The 21,813-nt window shown below is 33.5% G+C and overlaps 2 protein-coding genes across 2 annotated transcripts; both read right to left on the bottom strand.

The window, feature by feature from the left end:
* Nucleotides 1-3,610: 3,610 nt before the first annotated feature.
* Nucleotides 3,611-5,175, bottom strand: LOC105761918 (uncharacterized). Its single transcript, XM_012579853.1, has 3 exons — nucleotides 4,675-5,175; nucleotides 4,282-4,353; nucleotides 3,611-4,024 (listed from the first exon to the last, which is right to left on the bottom strand). The coding sequence occupies exons 1-3, from the start codon at nucleotides 5,173-5,175 to the stop codon at nucleotides 3,611-3,613; spliced, it is 987 nt and encodes a 328-aa protein (XP_012435307.1).
* A 2,673-nt stretch (nucleotides 5,176-7,848) lies between these two features.
* LOC105762938 (protein kinase STUNTED) lies at nucleotides 7,849-10,518 on the bottom strand. The gene is given in 6 exon segments (XM_052624976.1): nucleotides 7,849-8,225; nucleotides 8,308-8,457; nucleotides 8,538-8,765; nucleotides 8,833-8,996; nucleotides 9,079-9,327; nucleotides 9,403-10,518. Coding segments are annotated over 6 exon segments (1,626 nt in total). The 5' UTR covers nucleotides 9,974-10,518; the 3' UTR covers nucleotides 7,849-7,961.
* Between the last annotated feature and the right edge of the window lie 11,295 nt (nucleotides 10,519-21,813).

Here is a 21,813-nt window from a genome sequence, read left to right as displayed (position 1 = left end):
TGTATATGTCATGTTGATATCACACTATTTGGCTTATACGCCTTCTCAATAAATAATTTAAAAATTATAAAATATACAAAAATAAAAAATAAAAAGAATATAAAAAGTTCATAAAAGTTTCAAAAAAATAGCAAAGTACACGTTGATTACCATGTGGGTTGCAATGGTTAAAATTTTAACATTTTACTCAGTATTGTTATTAAAATGATAATTTGACTCTTTTTAAAAAAATTGATGGTCAAATTAGATTCTTTTTTAATAGGTGGAGAGCCAAATTTAGCTCAAAAAAGAATAAGAGCCAAATCAACAAAAGATGTAAGTATTGAGTGTAACACCCCAAACACGGCCTAGATGTCATGGCCGAATCCGAGAGTGTTACAAAGAAGGATTTTGAAACCGACGATACTTCGAAAAAACCATGTTTAGTTATTTGACAAAACATCCAAGTATTATAAAACATATTCATTTATACATTTACGTTATTGAAACTGTTTTATGTTGTTCTTTAAAGTTAACCATTTATTTCGCAATGGAAGTTCCAAATTCTTTTGAAACCAAAACCAAGCTCGTGTTTCCAAAAACTATTTGTTAAAACCATTTGTTTGCATAACGTGTTTTTGTTAACGTTAGAGAAAAGAATGCAAAACAAAATCTAAATCCAAAAGTTAAAACCATACAGTCCAAAGAGTCCCAAAAATTACAAACTCTCAAGAAAAACCAAATTTTAAAATAAAACCGATATTACTAAATAATAAAACAGTTCTCCGACGGGTGGTCATCGCTGAGCCTCCATCGCACCGACCCACCTAAGCATATGGATTACCTGAACAGAACAGACAAACAGATGTGAGTTTTCGTAAACTCAGTGTGTAACCCAATAGAAATAGTCATGCGACATACACATAATTTCATATTTAGTCGACATGATTCGCACCTAAGTCCATAACAAAGGATACATATCGTAATCGATAATGATCGACGCATGTAATCCTACCCCATCCTCTACACACCATCTTTGTCCATCCCATCACACCATGTGGGGTTAAAAACACCCACCCATCCCTACAAACCATATAGTGTTGATGTGACACATAACAGATAATATGTAGTCAAGCTGCTAGAATATAGGCGAAAGGTCACCGTACAGATCACTTCTATCGCATATACAAATCCTACCCCAAACACAAATACAGATTACAGATGTAAAAATAACATAATAAATATGATTAACATGCTCGTATACAGATAAATACATACTTAACAGTACAATTAGACATACATATTAGTTTCTTACTCAGATCAGACTATCAGAGTATTAGATCACATGAAATAGGGTTTGGTTAGCCCTTACTGAACCTACGGTAGGCCCACAGTCGATCGAAACGACCAGTGCAAACTCAGGGAAAATTCTAGAATCTTGGGCCCACATGTCCGTATGGGCTCACACGCCCAGATTGGCTTTACCCGTGTGGCCCACATTGCCTGGCCCAAAACTTATATAACTCCTTACCACTCAAACTAATAGGCTCATTCTAATATGAGTTTACAAACAATCTTATATAAGCCCACCCAACAGGGATAAGCCTTGGATAAAAAATAACAAAACCTTCAAATGTGATACTTGAACCCAAGACCTCATACACACACCTAGAACACTTAACCACTGAAATATATACTTACTTGTGTCAAATTTCACAAAAACAGACTTAAATATTCAAGGCGTTACAACTCTACCCTCTAAAAGAAATTTTGACCTTGAAATTTACCTGATCCGAACAGATGAGGATACTGCTGACGCATCGAGTCCTCAGGTTCCCACGTGGCTTCCTTAGTTTCACCACATAACCTTTACCAACGAAATGAACTTCTTCTTCAGAACCTTAATATCTAGATCCAAAATATGAACCAGCTCCTCCTCAAATGTCAAACCTGGTCTAACCTCAATCTCCTCAACAAACACAACGTGAGATGGATCAGATCGATACTGCCTCAACATCAAGACGTGAAACACATCGTGGATGCCGTCCAACTCTAGAGGTAGCTCTAACTAATAAGAGATCGGCCCCACACGCTTTAGAATCTGATACGACCCAATAAGCCTAGGGCTCAACTTGCCCTAACGACCGAACCGTAGAACCTTCTTCCACATAGATACCTTAAAGAATATGAAGTCACCCACAGAGTACTCGATATCCCTCTTTCTCAGATCCGCATAAGATTTTTATCTATTAGAAGCCGCCTTCAGACAATCCCGAATCAGCCTAACCTTATCTTCAGTCTTAGAAACCAACTCAGGACCCAAAACCCGTCGTTCACCTAACTCAGCCTAACAAAGCAGAGTACGACACTTATGACCGTACAGAGCCTCGTAAGTTGCCATCTAGATGCTAGACTGGAAGCTATTATTGTAAGCGAACTCAACTAACGGTAGAAAACCTTTCCAACTACTTCGAAAATCAATCACACAGCTCCAAAGCATATCCTCCAGTATCTAAATCACCCTCTCAGACTGACTATTGGTCTGAGGATGAAACACAGTACTGAAGTCTAATACCGAACCCAGAGCTTCATAAAGTTTCTTTCAGAACTGAGAAGTGAAACGAGGATCCCTATCAAAGATTATCGAAATTGGAATCTCATGCAATCTTACAATCTCAAAAATATAGAGCTTCGCTAACTTTAACAGAGAGTAGTCCGTCCGAACCGAAATAAAATGAGCAGACTTGGTCAACCAATCCTCGATGACCCACACATATCCTTCTTAGTGGGTGTTAAAGGCAACTCACTAACAAAGTCCATCGTTACTTGTTCTCATTTCCATAAGAGAATCTTAATAGGTTGAAGCGAACCCAAAGGCAACTGGTGCTCAGCCTTTAACTTGCCGGCACGTCAGACAATGAGTAACAAAATCTGTTACCTTTCATTTTAAACTCGACCACCAGTACAGCTTACGAAGATCCCGATACATCTTATTACCACAGAGATGCATAGCATAAGGACTACTATGTGCTTCCTTCAGAATCGATTGCCTCAGATCAGAATCATTCGACACACAAATCTGACCTCGAAAACATAAAACTCCATCATTATTTAGCCCAAAATCTGAAGTACTGCCACTTTCAATCTGACGAAACCGCAAACCCAGATACTCAGCCCCTAACTGATTATCCCGAATCTAACAAATCTAAGTCGGCTTAACTTATAACTCGGCTAACAGACTCCCATTATCAAACAGACTAAGACGAGCGAACATCATTCTTAAATTAGTCATCGCTCTACGACTTAGAGTATCAACCACCACATTGGCCTTACTAGGATGATACTCTATCGTGCAGTCATAATCCTTGAGCAGCTCAATCCAGCGAGCCTGCCTAAGATTCAACTCCTTCTGGGTAATGTGGTACTTGAGGCTATTGTGATCAGTGTAGATGATACACCTCTCACCGTACAGATAGTACATTCAGATTTTTAACGCAAAAACCACCGCAGCCAACTTGAGATCATAAGTCGGATAATTCCCTTCATGTGCCTTAAGCTGACGGGACACATAAGTCATAACCTTACCATCTTGCACCAATACACATCCCAAACTGACGTATGACGCGTCACTTTAGACCACAAACTCTTTATCAGATTCAGGTCGTATCAGCACAGGAGCCTGAATCAGAATGGATTTGAGCTTCTCGAAGCTCGCTTGTTGCGCATCTATCCAAACAAAAGGAACACCCTTGTGCAGAAGCTTAGTCAGAGGAGCTGCAATCAAAGAGAACCCCTCAAAAAAACACTGATAATACCCCGCAAGACCCAGAAAACTGCGAATCTCAGATACATTCTTAGTCTGCTTCCAATCAAGTGCAATCTCAATCTTCTTCAGATCAACTCGAATCCCCTCAGCAGAAACCATATGACCCAGAAAAGTTACCTCACGCAACCAGAGCTCACACTTGCTCAACTTAACATAGAGTTGCTTCCCTCGGAGTATCTGAAGCACTACTCTTAGTTGTTCATCATGCTCATCCTCGGTCTTAAAGTAAACTAGAATATTGTCGATGAGAACCCCTCAACAAAACACCGATAATACCCCGCAAGACCCAGAAAACTACGAATCTCAGATATATTCTTAGGTTGCTTCCAATCAAACGCAACTTCAATCTTCTTTAGATCAACTTGAATCCCCTCAGTGGAAACCACATGACCCAGAAAAGTTACCTCACGCAACCAGAACTCACACTTGCTAAACTTAGCATAGAGCTGCTTCTCTTAGAGTATCTGAAGCACTACTCTTAGTTGTTCATCATGCTCATCCTCGGTCTTAAAGTAAACCAGAATATCGCCGATGAAGACCGCGATGAACTGATCCAGATATAGTTGAAAGACTCAGTTCATCAGATTCATGAATACAGTAGGAGTATTCGTCAAACCAAAATGCATAAATAGAAACTCGTAATGTCTATAATGAGTCCTAAATGCAGTCTTATGAACATCAACTTCCTTAACTTTAAGCTAATAATCAATACTCATCCTCATGGTCCCATCATTCTTCTTTACAAACAGAACCAGTGCCCCCCACTAAGACACACTAGGGCGAATGAAACCATGATCTAGAAGCTCTTGAAGTTAAGCCTTAAGCTCTGTAACCTCCTTTGGTGCCATACGATATGGAACGATAGATACCAGAGCTGTACCCAGTAAAAGCTCAATCCTGAACTCAACTTCTTGATTCGAAGGTAAACCTAGTAATTTCTCAAAAAAGACATCTGAAAAATCCCTTACTGTTCTGTTATTCCCGATAGAAGAGTCCTCATAACCTGAAACACTGATAAAAGCCATATACGCCTCATACCTTTTTCGAACCAATTTCTCAACCACAAGAGCAGAGAGCATATTGGACAGATAATCTCGATGCTCACCGATCACAACTACTTCCTTATCATCTTTGGTCCTTAGAACGACCCTCTTAGTCGCCCAATCCAAACTAACTCGGTGCTCAACCAACCAATCCATACCCAGAATCAAGTCGATCTCCCTAAACGGTAACTCCATCAGATTTTCCAGAAATACAACCCCTTGCACATCTAACGAAACATCTCTATAAAGTTTACTGACCCGAATAGACAGTCCCAACAAGCTCAGTACAATAACCTCACTAGAAGTTCTCTCAATAGAAGTCCCCATGGTTTTAGAAACAATACTAGCTACATATTAAAACTCGATTTCCACGCGTAAGGGGTACCCACCTGGTACAATTTTGATGCAAAAACACTCTCGAACCACACAACGCCTAAAATTGTCCAACAAATTAATGAATTAGTCGTTTAAAACGATACTAAATCGAACTGCATCGAGACAGACAACCCTTTATTCTACCCTAAACCCTTATCTTCGAACGAACAACGATGATTTCACACAACTAGAGTGTCGATTAGAAACCTCCAGCCCCTTGATATTCTCCTAAGCACAAAATGAGCTCCATTAATCAACGATCCACCAACCAAAACAATAACCACACTTACCAGAAACGAACAAAGAACACCGAAAAATCGAGACAAGACGATTTGCGTAAAAATAAAAGTGACAGAATCGAAGAAAAGATGAGGACAAAGAAAATTGGCAGGGAACCCAAAAAGGAAGAAAAGAAACGTTAGAATTCTTTTGGAAGTGAGAGAAAACTTTGAAAAAGAAAAAGAAAAAGAAAATAAAATATATTATCAAATCTCAACTCCCCACTAACCACTCAAACTCAACTACCTCAAATTCCCAGAACCACTGAACTCTATTAGTCAACTAAGAAAATATTAATACCCACACTAATGCAGGGATTCAAAAACAAGTCCTCTAGCATACTAACTCCCTTACCACTCGAACTAGCAGGCTCATTCTAATATGGATTAACAAACAATTTTATATAAGCCCACTTAACGAGGGTAAGGCTTGGATCTAAAATAATAAAGTTTTGCCAAAAGTGGGAATTGAACCCAAGACCTCACACACACACCCAGAACACTTAACCACTTAAGCAAATACATATTTGTGTCAGAAATTACAGAAACATAAATAAATTTATCAGGGTGTTACAACCATGTTGCGGATAGTAAATATATGACAAGATTGGAGGACTGTCCAAGCGAGAACAAAGCTGCAGACACATGAGTTGCAGATTGAAGACATACAAAATGACTCGTGCATGCAAGCTGATCTGCAGAATATGCTTGCAGATAATGAAGTTGCGAAGTGATTGGCGGCAAATAGACTCATGCGAGTGGTACATTGCGCAAATGACTGACTTCTCCTTTGAATAGATGTTTAGATGCTAATTTTGTCATGTTAACCTTGTGTACAAGTTATGTTTTCTAGTTTTTTAAGAGATTAGACTTTTTTAGTAGAGTACGAGGAAAGAAATCTTGTTATAAATAGTAATGTTTTTCTTGTTGAATTTATCATGAAAAATATTAGCAGATTGTTGATATTGTTATCATACTCGTTTCTTCTCTACATTTTTTTTAGTTCATATTTCCAACAATTGGTATCAAGAGCCAATCATCCTGAAAAATTATGAAATTGGGGTTCCCTTTTGACTCATAAGAATGCTGACTTGAAGTTGGATTTTCATGTGTTTAGTGTTCTTTTGTACTATTTTGTTTTAAAAATATGGAAAAGAAAATGAGAAAAAAAAGGCCAATTTTTAATTGCTTTGTGTTGGACTATTCGAATGAGTTGAGTTGGTGGTCTTCAAAACCCTAGTTGCTTCTCGTTTCATAGATCATGTTGGGATCTGGGGGAAATATGTAGTTCAAAGCTTATTTACTAGTAAAAATCATATAACAATTGAACTGAGATTTTGATTTTGTTTATCGTATTTTAGACAATGTAAAAGTATTGACTTGCTTTTTAGGTAAGCAAAAGCGAATAGAATGAAGAAAAAAAAGAAAAGAAAGTTTAAAAAACATAAAAGAAAAAATTAAATTGCTCAAAATGAAAAAAAATATGGGAACCAATTGTACAATTTAACTTAAAATTTTATTTAAAATGATGATTTAACATGTCACATCGGTTTATCGTTACACGTTAACAACAATTAACGGCTTAGTGACTAAAATGTTACAACATGTTAACGTAAGTGACTAAAACGTAACATTTCAAACATAAGTGACTAAAATATAATCTAAAATAAACAAAAGTAACTATTTTAATAATTTACCCTACTTTAATTAGTAAGTGTTAACTGCCTATCTAGTTGTGAATGACCTAAAGGTGTTATATATCATGGCTAAATGGTATGTCTAAGTTGATGTGTTATTTGAGCTAGACACACTACTACATTTTATGTAAGAGTATAGAAATGAAAATATGAATGATGGAACTCAGACGGTATATTGGTTTATAAGTATTGGACACGTTTAAATGTGGTTAAGTAATGATGTAACATTCAAAGAATTCGAGTAAGGGTTGAATTGAATTGTTTTTTATTAATTAAAGATGTCATGGGGGTAACAAATGTAATATTACTTGTTTGGAATCCTCATCGGTCTGGATTAGGTTAACACATTTGTTAGCAACCAAATAAGATTAGAATCACCATTGGCCACTATTATATCATTCTTTCGAAGATCATGTTAGAGTAATTAGGTAAGTTTAGATTTCGTTGGCTCTAATAATCATTAGTTTACTTCATTGGAACTTCAAGATTTGTTAATAAGTGTCTATTTCTTTAAACTCAGATTCAATCTTTTCGACTTACAAGTGTTTAACAGCTAAGGCGCTTCATAAACAAATTACTGTTAATTTATTTTTAATTATCATATCATTTGAATTTAATTTTGTTCTCATTTATTTAGGAATGCTGGTTGATGCAGTTCAATAAGAAAAACACTCTTCTTCTCGTCACTTTATATACTGTACATGTATGAACATATCCCTAACTTTGTTATCAAACAAGATGTCAAAACATGTAAAAGCAGAATCTAATTGAAGCTTGATGATGGGCTCCATCTTTCTTTTAAATATTCCTCCATAGAAATGTTACTGCTTTGCTCCATGCTACTAAATGATGTCGAATCATCATCGACATCAAGCATTGCAAGACTTAAATGTAAATCTGCCCTTGAATTTGGATAAACTTCATCATCGTCACCATCGTCGATATTATGTTCTTGGCTTTCTTTGTTCTCATTTTGTGTCGCAGCCCATTTTTCAATGGCTTCTTCCCCTCTTAAGAGCTCCAATACCTAAACAAAATAGTGCAAATTTTAATTGAAATCTGAGTCAGTTCGAAGACGTTTTATAAAGATATTAAAATAGCTTTATTACCTCACTCATCTTCGGCCGGAGTCGAGCTGACCGTGTGATGCAGAGAGTTGCTGCTACCATCATTCTATGCATCTGAGTCGCATTGATATTTCCACTCAAATCAGGGTCCAGTATGCCTTTCATATCTCCACTTTCTATCATTGGCTTTGCCTGAAATCCAAGGACTTTCAGTATATTTTATGCTCATCTAAAGAACTTGAAAGATGATTGTTTCAGAGAAAAACTCCTACCCACATGACCAAGCTCTGCTGGCCCTTGTGATTCTCAAAGCTTATTGGTCTTTTCCCTGATAGCAATTCAAGTAGAATAACACCGAAAGCGTAGACATCAATCTTGTCGCTAAGCTTGCCATACATAAAGTATTCAGGAGCTAAATACCCAAATGTCCCAACAACATCAGCTTCAATCAGAAATGATGAAGCAGTTGGTCCCCATATTGCTAGTCCGAAGTCAGATAACTGTCATGTTGAATCAATTTGTCACATATTTCATTTCAACTAAACATTATTCCAGCAAACACATTACCTTCGCTTCAAACTCATCTGAAAGAAGAATATTTGAAGACTTGACATCTCTATGGATAACAGGTCGAGAATGCTCACTATGTAGGTAATTTAGGCCTTCAGCAATGGCAACAGCCACGTTATATCTCACTACCCATGGCAAAGGATGTTTATCTTTGTTCTTCCCTACAATATATTTATATATTAGCTTGCATCGGCATGGTTCAAAGCAACTTTTACCGAGTAAATGGACACATGGGAGCTGTACCATGCAGAATTTCTTCCAAGCTCCCTTTAGATGAGAAATCATAGATAGATATTAGATCATAATCTTTAACGCAGACACCAACTAGAGGCCTTATGTGTTTATGCTTCAGTGAGGAGATTATTTCGATTTCGTTGGCAAAATCCTTGTATTCATCTTTCGATGACTTCTGAATCTTAACAGCAACTGCCTTACCATCCGGAAGGATCCCTTTATATACACGGTTGCTCCCTCCTTCTGCGATCAGATTCTCTGCAATGAAATAGAACGTTACTCAAAAACAATGATCACAAAATGTGAAACAGAATACATCAAAGGGATAAAAACCTGATGAGAACTCAGCAGTTGCAGCTTTTAAAACTTCATAACCGAACCATTGGCAAAAAGATGAATTTCTTCTCAGGGGTATATCTAAGCATTTCTGCAACTCATATTGCATAGAGGAATTGCTGCTATTATCGTTACCTCCATTGCCACTCAGCTCGATTTCTTTGTTGGTTGAACATCGAGGAGTATGATGTGGGGAACGACTAGGTAAGTTCATAACCCATTGGACAACGGACATATTCCTGGCGAGCTTTGTAGGTGGTGTTTCTGAGCAACCCCTCAGAAGAAGGGGCCAACCAGGTTTATAGTCCATACTATCTCCCGCGAAAAAAGAACTGGAGCTTGAAGAGTTTTTCTTGCCTACATGAACAAAAGTCAATGTTTCACTCTTAGAATCTTCACTACTGGTTCTTGATGCATCATTGGAGCTTTGAATCCCTTCGAAACTGGATATCTCAAACACTAGTTCAGAATCACCATATTCTGATTGTCACTCTCTGGCAAAAAGGATTTCACTCGGACAAAAACTTGGTCTTGGATCACTTTCAAAGCCTGACATAATTAAGTGCATCTAGTAGTACTTTGGAAGACCAAAGTAGAATTCTTATTCCTACGATCCAGTTAAAAACCAAACCTGGTAGTTGATTATGGTTGAATCTTCTGAAATCAGTTTTCCCATTGTTGATGGCCAAAACATTTGTAGTCGTTGGCAACTGCTTTGAACAGTATCTAGCTATAGAAGTCCAACCCCTGAAAACGATATCTGTTTTTAGTCAGAAAAAGAATCAAACCGATGTTGAACAACCAAAAAAGGATTTTTGAGTCGTTCAACTGCTCCTTTACCTAAAAGCACCATGCTTGCCTATACCCAACACTAGAGTTACAGCGGCATAGTTCTTTGCTTCTCAAATCAATACATTTCACGTCGATCATCCATTGCAAATCTAGATCAACCTGAAACTCCATCAGGGATCAAACTCGCGACCTCAAGTATAATGAACATAGTCCTTGATAAGATTCTAACGACAAATTATCTTCTAAAGCATAATCTACATTGAAATTTCATATTACAACACAAAACTTTCAAGGAACATCAAAATTCCGTGGAAAGTAATGAAATGCACTTACCTGAACAACAACACAATCACCAGGTTCCGCAACTTTTTAAGAAAATTTGGGGGGTGATGATAAAGATATTCAACCTACTGTTGTTTGTTTAAAAGAAAAAAAAGGATTTGTTATTATTATTTTTTTAAAGTAATAATAAGTGAAGGAATAATTATAGACTGCAAGTTCGTTAATAGAACCGGCAAATTTCGCGCGAAACCCGTGGTCTCAGGTTGTTTAGGAAACCAATGAAGTACACAAGCGAAACCTTTTACCGGCTATTGCGGGTTGACCTCCTCTTCCCTTTGAACTCAGCTTTGCCTCTTGACTACTGTTTTTCTGCTTTTTCACTAGAATATCATAATTTATCCGTTATTTACTACTTTATAATTATTTCTAAGGGATAATTCACATTCCTTTTTTCTCTTTCTTTCAATTTCTTCTTCTTCTTTTTTATGTAAATAATTATATTTTCTTTTTTGAATCAAAAAATCAAATCAAATAAGTTGATAGAATTGATTTGAATCCTAACACTAGTTTCAAATTAGAAATTAAAATAAAATCAATTATATTTTTATTAATAAATTATTGTCTACATTTTTCATTAAATCGCCTAATTTAGCTTCATATTCTATTGTCAAATCAAATCAGCGTGATAATAAATAAAGTAAATAAAAAAAGTTTAAAATAGGGTTTGATATATTATTTAAAATTAATTATGAAATATAATTAGATTGTCTAATTAATATAGATTTTAAATTATAAAAATTTCTACATTTTATCCTTAAATTTTAAACATTTCACATTATTCTAAGGAAAAATCAAATTTTAAATGTAAAATTTTATAGGATAATATAATATTAAAATAAATAAAATATTCTCCACCTTTTATCTACTTATCATTTTATGCACTTTTTATAGAAAAAATTCTGTGAAATTATTTTTATTTTGAATTTTCAAACATGTATTTAATTATTTTCAATGATCTATCAAATAAGAATTAACTTATAATTATCAAAACACCACTAAATTAGATAGGTTTAACTAAATCTTGAATTATTGTAAAACACATTTGATACATAAAATAAGAAATACAAAAATAATATACTTTATACTATTTATAAAACCCTTTATAGAGTTGGTGTCGCTCATTAATTAAGTTTCAACTTAGTTTGAGAAATTACCAAAAAGCCATTTTATTTGTAAAGTCGATATATGATTTTGTTAGTGTTTTTGACTTTTATATTTTTTGCATATAAAACCTTTTCTTTTACTACTTGAAGTAAACCATTTTTAGATTTTATACGAAATTTTAATAAGTATATTTGTCAAACAAATATGATTTCCACACGTATACGTTGTGATAGGATTTCTAACAATATTAAAGGTTACATATTACCTCTGTCGCCAAGTTAACTTTGTCAAAATATAGTATTATTGGCTCCACCAAATATATCTTTTCCAAGGGTACAATTTAATCAAAGTTTAAGAAACACATAAACCGCACACCTTTGACACATAAATTATATCGATGAGACAATCATTACTTGTCACCTTCATACCTTAAAACTTGGATAATATCACATTCTCCACTTAACTAAGTTCCTCAAAAGGACCGGGCGAGCTAACCCAAGATCACTACGTGTCACCTTAGGGCTACCCAAATATAAAGCCCGTTTCACCCCTAAGAAGGGGATAAACAGTCGTTGGACAGTAATTCTCTCTTCTCTTCCCCGCTCCTACCTCTCCTCCCTCTTGAATACTCAACTCATCTACCACCATCACCATTACCAAATGATTTTCCGCCGCTCTAGAGTAAACCAACCTCTTTTCTCCACCGCCATCTCCTCCTTTGTATCAACAACAATATTAGTCCGTATACAGGTGACTAAGGTAACATGTCCTTAACACTAAAGCATCAAATATTAATATTTCATTTACTTTTTGGTACACCTAATAATTATATGTATTCGTCCAAAATATTAAATGATGAATAGGATTTTTCTAAGGAAATAGTGAACTGAGGATGTATATTAATATTGCAGATGATAAGATTATTAAATATTAAAATGAAACAGAAAGAAAGGGGATTTGGAAACCTGTAAAAAATGGACTTGTCTCAAGGTGGTTAGGGCAGTTGGCCCGACGTTTATTGATATTTTAGGAGAATATTAAAACATTTTAGTATTAGAGGAGAGCTTAGTTTGGAAATAAATAAGAAACATTTTTTTTTCTCCTTTCTCCTCACACTTCATTCGCTTCCTATTTCTTCTTCGTATCTTAATTTGCTTTTCCAATATGAGTATTTGAAAGTTGTAGAACTTACATTTTCTGCTTCTCCAGTTGTTTGGCCTCTGAAATAGGATTGGAAATTCTTGCCTCCTTCCTTCGAGCTGTGAAATTAGGCACTGCCTTGGAAGTCATACTTTTCAGTTTGTTTCTAGTTTTAGGGGTTATATAATTGTGTTCCACAAATTGTTTTTTGAGGTAAATATTTTATCAATTACAACTCTCACATACCCATCTTTAGAAACCAAATAATGATCTGAAAAATAAAAACAATAAGTAAAAGAAGAAAAGCCAAGTAGGACAGATCAACTGCAAGGAGAAAGGAAAAAACCCCGAATGAACTGTGAGGAGAAAGCTGAAAAAGAAAGTAATTTCCTTTTTACTTCATTGTGCCACATGGCAAATAGTTATTGGTGGCAACAGCAAAACCAGAAATTTTTTTAAGGGACCAAAAAATTTTGATGTCTATACATTTTTTATTTTTAAAGGGTTAAATCAAAATTTTATCATTTTTTGGGACTAAAATATAATTTTACCTTCACTAATTTAAATTTTATAAACTATAAAGGGCCTAAATAAAAATTTTTCATCCCCATTGGTGAACAGGAAATGGGGCACCAAGCAGGGGAAGAGAATTTTTGTTCGAGCTAAGTTAGGGTCTAGAGTCTTTTGGCTAATTTTATGTATGGTTAAACTATTATATTTGCTACTCATGCTACTCGTTGGGTTGATAATTTTTTTTTGTGTTAAATTATAGAGTAAATATTTGAAATATAAATTATATTCTAGTCAAAGTTTTCAGAATTGGACTAGTGGTCAAATTGGTTAGATTATTGATTCTTACTATTAGATTTATAAAATCATTAAAAAATCATCAAATATATATTTTAAAAAATAAAATAAAAACAATTCAATCGATTTTTTATCCTATTCAACTAGTTTGTATCGACTCGCGGATCAACTAGTTTTGTATCGGCTCATGAATCAACCAGTCTAATGCCTCTCTCAGGCTCAATACCCCAATTGGTTCTCGGTCTACCCGATCACTCTGATTCAAATAACTATGGCTCTAAGTCTCTACACTTTGTACATTTGGAATTTAGTGCTCCTCCTTTTATTTTTACAAATTTAATCATCTACTTTCTTACTTAAAAATCCGCTTTCAGATTATATATATCCACGTATCATTTCAATTAAAAAGATAATGATATTAATTATTTGAACTAGTTAACAACATTATAAAAATATAAAGATCAAATTATGTTAGAAATTAAAGTATAATGATTAAATCTCAAATTTAAGCATATTAGAAGGACCAAAACTAAAAATTAACCATTAAAAAAACGTGGTGGGTGTATGCCACTTGCCACTTGCCACCTGCCACCATGATATAGGTATATAAATTTTGAGCATATTCTAGGACTAAAACTGGAATTATACCATTGTTTTTAAAATCTGAGAGAGAGAGAGAGTAGACCTGTCCATGGGCCGGGCGGCCCGGCCCGGCTCGACGGCCCGCCCGAAATATGGGAGGGTTCAGGTAAAAATATAGGCCCGAAATATAGGTTTGGGCAAAAAAATGAGGCCCGTTTAAAAATTGGGCGGGCTCAAGCTCAACTTTTTGGCCCGAGCCCGCCCAATATAATAAATATATATTTTTATTTTTATTTTTTAATTTTAAAATACTTTAAAAATATTTTTTTATTTTTTTATTTTTAAAATATTTTTTTGTGTTTATTAAAAATCGGGCCGGGCCGGGCTCGGGCTTATTATTTTTTCCCGGGCCGGGCCTGGATAAAATTTTAGGCCCATATTTCGGACCGGGCCGGGCTCGGGCCTAAGAGTCGGGTCAAAAATTTTTTCCGGGCCCGGCCCGACCCATGGACAGGTCGAAGAGAGAGAGAGAGATGTTTGTTTTTGGACAGGTGTCTAGAGAAGGGATGTTTGGACACTACTTTTATATAGTGTATAGATTTTGAGTATATTATTCTAGGGATTAAACTGAAATTATACCATTGCTTTAAAATAATAAAAAATTGTTTATTTTTCGACAGAGAAGGAATGTTTGGATACTAATTTGAACAAAGTTTAGGGATTAAAATTGAAATAATACCATTATTTTAAAATCTCAAAAAGAAGAAAAGAACAAAAGAGAAAGAAGGTATTTTTGAGTAGAAGTCGTGAGAAAGAAAGTTCGGATATATAATGTATAGATTAATTTAATGCATTTTGGTTTGTATAATATCAATATGGTAATATTTTATATGTGGTATTATAAGTAAGGATAAAGACTAATCAATTTTTTCATTAAATTTTGCTACCTAAAATTATAGGTATATATATTACTAAATCAATTGAACTTGTTACTAGATTTAACTATGTTTGTAGCTTGATATTGAGACTTCTTCCTCAAGCTTTGTATTTAGTATAGGTCATTTACCCAAATTATGATATTAATATATTTTAGAGTTAATTGCATTAGATATCCCTAAATTATTATTTTTATTCTAATTCAACCCTTAAACTTTAAAACTTTTAATTATATCCTTAAACTATTAATATTATATCAATTAGGACCTTTCGTTACTAAAACCGTTAATTTCAAGTGTTATGTAGCTAAATTTGAAATGACAAATTTAAATAAAAATAGAACATTTTCATATGACTTTTAAAAGTAAAAACTAAAATGAAGTATACCTAGAAAAGAAAGAAAGAAAGAAAGAAAGAGTGAACGATAAACCTTCTATAAAAACTTTGAGAACCTAAAAACTATTTTTTTTAAAAATCCAGTTTTACGATACTCATTTTCTTGAAATTTTTATTTTAAATTATGTCACATAAGATCCTACGTGTCATTTAACAGTTAAATTAACGATTTAGTAATGCAATGACCTAATTTATATAACCTCAATAGTTTGGGGATGTAATTAGATTGATTTAAAATTTAGAGACCAATTTAAAATGAAAGTCATAGTTTATGGATGTTTGGTGCAATTAACTCTATATTCCTATAATTAAAAGGATAAACTATACTAATAGTCACCTAATTATTTGTAAAATTATATGAAAAGTTATAAAATGGTCACCTAACTATTCAATTTTGTCTTTTTGTCACCAGTTGGTTAACGGTGTTAACTTTTAAATTGGCATAATAGAACTTTAACCTCAACATTTAAACTTTATGTAATTTGATTTTTTTCTTTTGTAGTTTTTCTTTTCTTTGTAACTATTTCACCTAAAATTTTTTTAAAAATTATCAACTAAATTTGATTGAAAGTATACAAAAAATGGAAGCTCCCAAAATCAAAGATAATAAATTTATATTTTCTCATTCTTTTAAAATTAACCCTCAACGTTACAAAGAAAAGAAAATCTACAAAAAAAAAGAAAAAGAAAAAAAGATCAAATTATACAATTTGTAAATGTTGAAGATTAAATTTTTTTTAGAATAAAAACTAAATTGATATAATTTATAAATGTTGAGAGTTAAAGTTTCTATTATGCCAACTTTAAAAGCTGTCATGTTAGCCTACTGGTTACCAAAAAAGAAATTCATTAATAGTTAAGTGACTACTAATATATTTTACCCTAAAAAATTCATATGCATAGTAAGTGAGCAAGTGCTTGTGTCACGAGACTGGAACTTTAGTCTTGCAATCCGTGCGACCTTAGGTGATTTCTTGGTTTCAAATCTGCCTAATTCAGCCTAACTCTAAAAAAGTACTAGTAATTCTGTGACAAGCAAAATAAGAATTAATCTAGATGCTAATGAGTCTCCACTGAGACAGAAAGAGTTTGAGACCATTGTGGTAAGTACAAAACTGAATTTGAAACCCTCTACTGAAGAACCTCTCAAACTGGAGCTGAAGCAATTATCGAATCACTTAGAGTATGCATTCCTTGAAAATAATTTTACACTACCAGTGATTATTACTTCAAACTTAAAGTCGCATGAGAAGGATGAGTTACTGCAAGTGCTGAAGGAACAAAAAAAAGCCATAGCCTAGAAAATTTATGATATTAAAAGGATTAGACCTTCTTTTTTCACCTGCAAGATCTTAATGGAAGACGAGTATAAGCCATGTGTACAAGCTCAAAGGAGGTTAAATCCCAACATGAAGGAAGTTGTAAAGGCTGAGGTAATTAAACTCTAGATGCTGGAGTTATTTACCCTATACCTAATAGTACTTGGGTGAGTCCTGTGCAGGTTGCTCCTAAGAAGGGAGGCATGGCTGTTGTGGCTAATGAGAAAAACGAGTTGATTCCAAAAATAACAGTTATGAGATAGAGAGTATGTATTAACTACAGGAAGTTCAACGATGCTACAAGGAAAGACCATTTTCCTCTACCGTTCGTAGATCAAATGTTGGAGAGGTTGTCTGGTCACATGTACTACTGCTTTCTGGATAGACTTTTTGGTTACTTTCAAATCCCGATAGATCTCGAGGATCAAGAAAAAAAGCAACATTTACATGTCCATATGGTATGTTTGCTTACCGAAGAATGCCTTTTGGACTATGTAGTGCCCTTGCTACTTTTTAGCAATGCATGTTAGCCATCTTTGACGAATTCGTAGAAGACATTATGGAGGTATTTATGGATGATTTTTCTATATTCGATAATTCTTTCCATCTATGCCTTAAAAATTTGAAACGAGTTTTAATGAGATATGAGGAAACGAACCTTGTGCTTAATTGGAAAAAGTGTAACTTCATGGTTCAGAAAGGGATTGTTTTGAGTCACAAAATTTCTAGTAAAGGGATTGAGGTTGATAGAGAAAAAATTGAAACCATTAAAAAATTACCACCCCCTAAATTTGTTAAGGCTATGAGAAATTTCCTAGGACATGCTAGGTCCTATAGGAGATTTATTAAAGATTTTTCCAAAATAGCGAAACCTTTAACTAATCTACTAGAAAAAGATGTGCCATTTAATTTCACTGAGGAATGTTTAGAGGCATTTAATGTTCTTAAGGAAATATTAATCAATGCCCTGATTATGGTTGCACCTGATTGAAATTTACCCTTTAAACTAATGTGTGATGCAAGTGATTTTGCAATAGGTGTAGTTCTTGGACAGCGAAGAGACAAGCATTTTCAATCGATTTATTATGCTAGCAAGACTTTGACAGATGCACAAGAGAATTACACAACTACAGCAAAATAATTGCTAGTTGTGGTTTTTGCATTTGATAAATTTAAAATTTTTTTAATATTGTCTAAAGTTATTGTGTATGCTAACCACTCTGCTTTTCGCTATCTTTTTACTAAACCAGATATGCAAAACCTCGACTTATAAGGTGTATTTTATTATAGCAGGAATTTGATTTGGAGATTAGAGACAAGAAATGAGCTGAAAATCTAGCAGCAGGTAACCTCTCAAGGCTCAAAAATCCATATCTTGAGGAAGCTTGATGAAGACACGATAAATGATTCCTTTCCAGAAGAGATTCTTTATGCGGTAAATGAATCTGAAGTACCTTAGTTTGCAGAAATTACAAATTATTTAGCTTTTAATTGTATACTAAAAGGTTTATCCCATTATCAAAAGAAACAATTCTTTGTTGATGTGAAAAAATATTTTTGGAAGGATCCATTTCTTTTTCGTGTGTGTGCAGATCAGGTAATTTGATGATGTGTTTCAGTACCAGAAGGGAATAAAATTTTGGAGCATTGCACTCTGGACCGATAGGAGGACACTACAGTGGGATTAGAAAAACACATACAGTCCTCGAATCAGGTTTTTATTTACCTACATTTTTTAAATATGCTAACAAGTATGTTTCTTCTTGTGATAGATGCCAAAGGACAGTTAATATTTCCAAACATGATGAAATGCCTCAAACTTATATGCTTTCTTGTGAAAATTTTGACATTTGGGATATTGATTTCATGGGGCTGTTTCCTAATTCTTATGGTAATAAATACATATTGGTAGCAGTGAATTATATGTCAAAGTGGATTGAAGTTCAAACTTTACCAACTAATGATGCTAGGGTGGTAGCTAGATTTCTTAAGAAACTTTTCTTTCATTTCAGAGCACCTAGAGCAACCATTAGCGATAGGGGTACACATTTTTGCAACGCTCAATTTGATAAGATCCTTAAGAAATACGGTGTACATCATAGAACAACTACCTTTTATCACCTTCAAACTAGTGGTCAAGTTGAAGTGTCAAACTGAGAATTGAAACGCATCTTAGAAAAGACCATAGAGACAAATAGAAAGAACTCGACATTAAAATTAGATGATGCTTTATGGGCTTATAGGAATGCATATAAAATACCCATATGAACATCTCCATACATATTTGTTATGGGAAAGATTGTCACTTACCACTAGAACTCGAATACAAAGTCTTTTGGGTAATAAAATTTTTGAATTACAACTCTAAACGTCCAGGTGAAAATAGAATGTTGCAACTAAATGAGCTAGATGAATGATGAGCAAATGCTTATGAAAGCTTGAAAGTGTACAAAGAACTGACAAAACGATGCCATGACGCTCGTTTAAAGCAGCCTAAATAATTCATAATTGGAGATTGAGTACTTTTATATAATTTGAGACTTAAATTGTTTCATGAAAAGCTAAAACCAAGATGGTCGGGTCCATTTCTAGTAAAAATCATCTTTCCATATGGCACGATAAAGGTAACACATACTAAATACGACACATTCAAGCTAAATAGTCATCGACTCAAATTTTATCTTGGTGAAGATATTAATAACAAGATAAAAGAGCTTCGGCTCCAAAATTTGAGTTAACCGTATGCATGAAAGAGAAAGTCAAGCTTAGACTCTCAATAAACGTTTCTCGGGAGGCAACCCGAGTGTTGTATTCTTTTTAATTTTCATAACTACCATGACAACCCTAGTTATTAATATCTAAGATTAATTTCCATAACTACCATGGCAAGCCTAGTTTTCCTTAAGTGTTTCACTAGGTCACCAAGAATTCAAGTAGATGAGTTTCTCCGTATGTTCCACGAATCGTGTCAGTTCAAGTAGGTGGAATGAATCTCATATAATCTCATTTAAATTAAATTCTTAACAAACATGAATCAAATATGAAGAAGTTTAAGAATAAACAAACGAATATGAGCAAAGGTCGGTTCATTCAAGCTCAGTTCATTTACAATCATACTAAAGAGTTTTCACATCTGTCAATTAAATCATACCAGTATAAACTGTTAATATTCATGTAATTAATGAAATACTTATAATAAAAATAAATAAATAAGTTGACTTTCATTATTCACTAGGAATATAACATCGCGTTACAAAGTTGGATTTTTAATAGTTTAATGTATAAAACATTTTTTTAGCCAATTATTCTTTAAATATGAAAAATTATAAGCTAAATAATGCAACTCGTATAAGAAAACTTATAAAATCCTAAAATTTTGAAAACAAAATGGTGATCAAAGAAAGAAGACAAAATATTTTATATAGTTCAAAGGTTTTCATTTGCACAAAATTATTTTAATTATAATGATATTTCTGTTAACATATAATAATTATTAATATTATTAATTATTTAATAATGCAATATTTTATACTTGAATAATATTCAAATCCCAACTAGTTTTATAAGACATTTTCTCATTATATAAAAATAACAATTGAAATAAAGCGTCATGTAATCATTAAAAAATAGTATTAGATGAATTAGTTGAATCTTGGACGACTTTGAGTTTTGCCTTCACCTTCAACGTTTCAGGGACTTCGTTCACTTCAAGAATTGAAATCCAACAATTAAAAGAATAAATTAAATATTGAAATAGATGCAATAAAGGAATACAAGTGTTATGGAAGTGTAAAGTTAAGTGATTTTATGCGACAAAAAGTAGTGTGAATAAAATTATGATGATAGTTTCAAGGAAGTTGAATCAAATAAGGACTGAAAAGGTGATCTTGTATGATTATGGAAATGAAAATTTGTAGTAGTGAGGATAATAAGAAACTAGTAAAGTAGATGTAAGGAAAAGTGATGATGTTATGAATGCAAAGATTTCAAGAGATGCTTCACTACAGGAAAATAATTCAGAGACACGATGAATTCAGTGAAATTCTCAAAGGATATGATGGGTGCATATTGTCAAGTATAATGACAAAGGTGTTTAATAATGAATTATTTGCAAATGAAAGAATTGAAGTGAAATTTCTTAAAGCAAGTTTTGTGAAAGAAATCGGATCTGCAAGGCTTGAGGAAAACTATAAGTTAATAAGAGATAAAGGAAAATGTTGATGAGTTATATCAAGAGAGTGTATTACAATGGAAACATGATGAAGAGTTACAAGGATTGAAATGTGTTTATTTAGTGGCAGTGATATAAGAAAAGTGAAACCAAGTTTAAAATCCATTCAAAGTACCTTAAAGATTGATGATGAATTAGTGTGTAGTTAAAAGTTTTAAGATAGATATTATGATTGTATATTTGATGAATATCATTGATGCAAGGTAACCCAAGACTAAGAGTATGGAAATCAAAAAAGAAAATTTTTGAAATATGAGACAAAGGATATAAATTTAAAAGAGATGAATACGAAAATGTGGTATTTTAGGATGACATAGTTAAATGGATTAAGTGAAAAGTGAGGTCAACTTTGATTTGAAAGGATAAGTATACATTAAATGTATAAGAAGATATGAAGTAAAAAGAGAAGAGAGTAAGAAGTGGATATGAAGTGAATAGTAAATGTGATGCATATTTGAAAGTGAACCATGTACATTTGATCGTGATAAGTTGAGACAAGATAGCTTTTCATAGGTAAAAAGTGAATTATGGCTTGAAATTTTGTTATTGGAAATAATGAATGAAATGAATACAGTTGAGCATTAGTTTGTTAATGCAAGTTAAGTATTAAGGTTCTTTGGAATTGTTAAGGTCTATTATGAAAATTGAGTAAAATGAGAATAACAATGATAAGTTCTGCAATCAAAGTGTTGTTACATTGAAGAAAGAGATACTATTCAAATGATAATAAATAAGTTAATATATTTTATAATTGGTGGA

Source organism: Gossypium raimondii, chromosome 12, assembly GCF_025698545.1.
Source record: "Gossypium raimondii isolate GPD5lz chromosome 12, ASM2569854v1, whole genome shotgun sequence".
In the NCBI taxonomy this organism is placed as follows: domain Eukaryota; kingdom Viridiplantae; phylum Streptophyta; class Magnoliopsida; order Malvales; family Malvaceae; genus Gossypium; species Gossypium raimondii.
The sequence above is the reverse complement of the archived record's forward strand: the minus strand, read 5'-3'. Positions and strand labels throughout refer to the sequence as shown.

Bases quoted from the DNA above. Each gene is read 5' to 3' on its own strand.
- LOC105761918 (XM_012579853.1), bottom strand. From the start codon at position 5,175: ATGGGGACTTCTATTGAGAGAACTTCTAGTGAGGTTATTGTACTGAGC. The intron at 4,354-4,674 runs GTATCTATCGTT...TATCTGGATCAG, and splicing joins TTTTACTGGGTACAGCTCTG to TTCATCGCGGTCTTCATCGG. The intron at 4,025-4,281 runs GTAGTGCTTCAG...GTTTACTTTAAG, and splicing joins AGCATGATGAACAACTAAGA to ACCGAGGATGAGCATGATGA.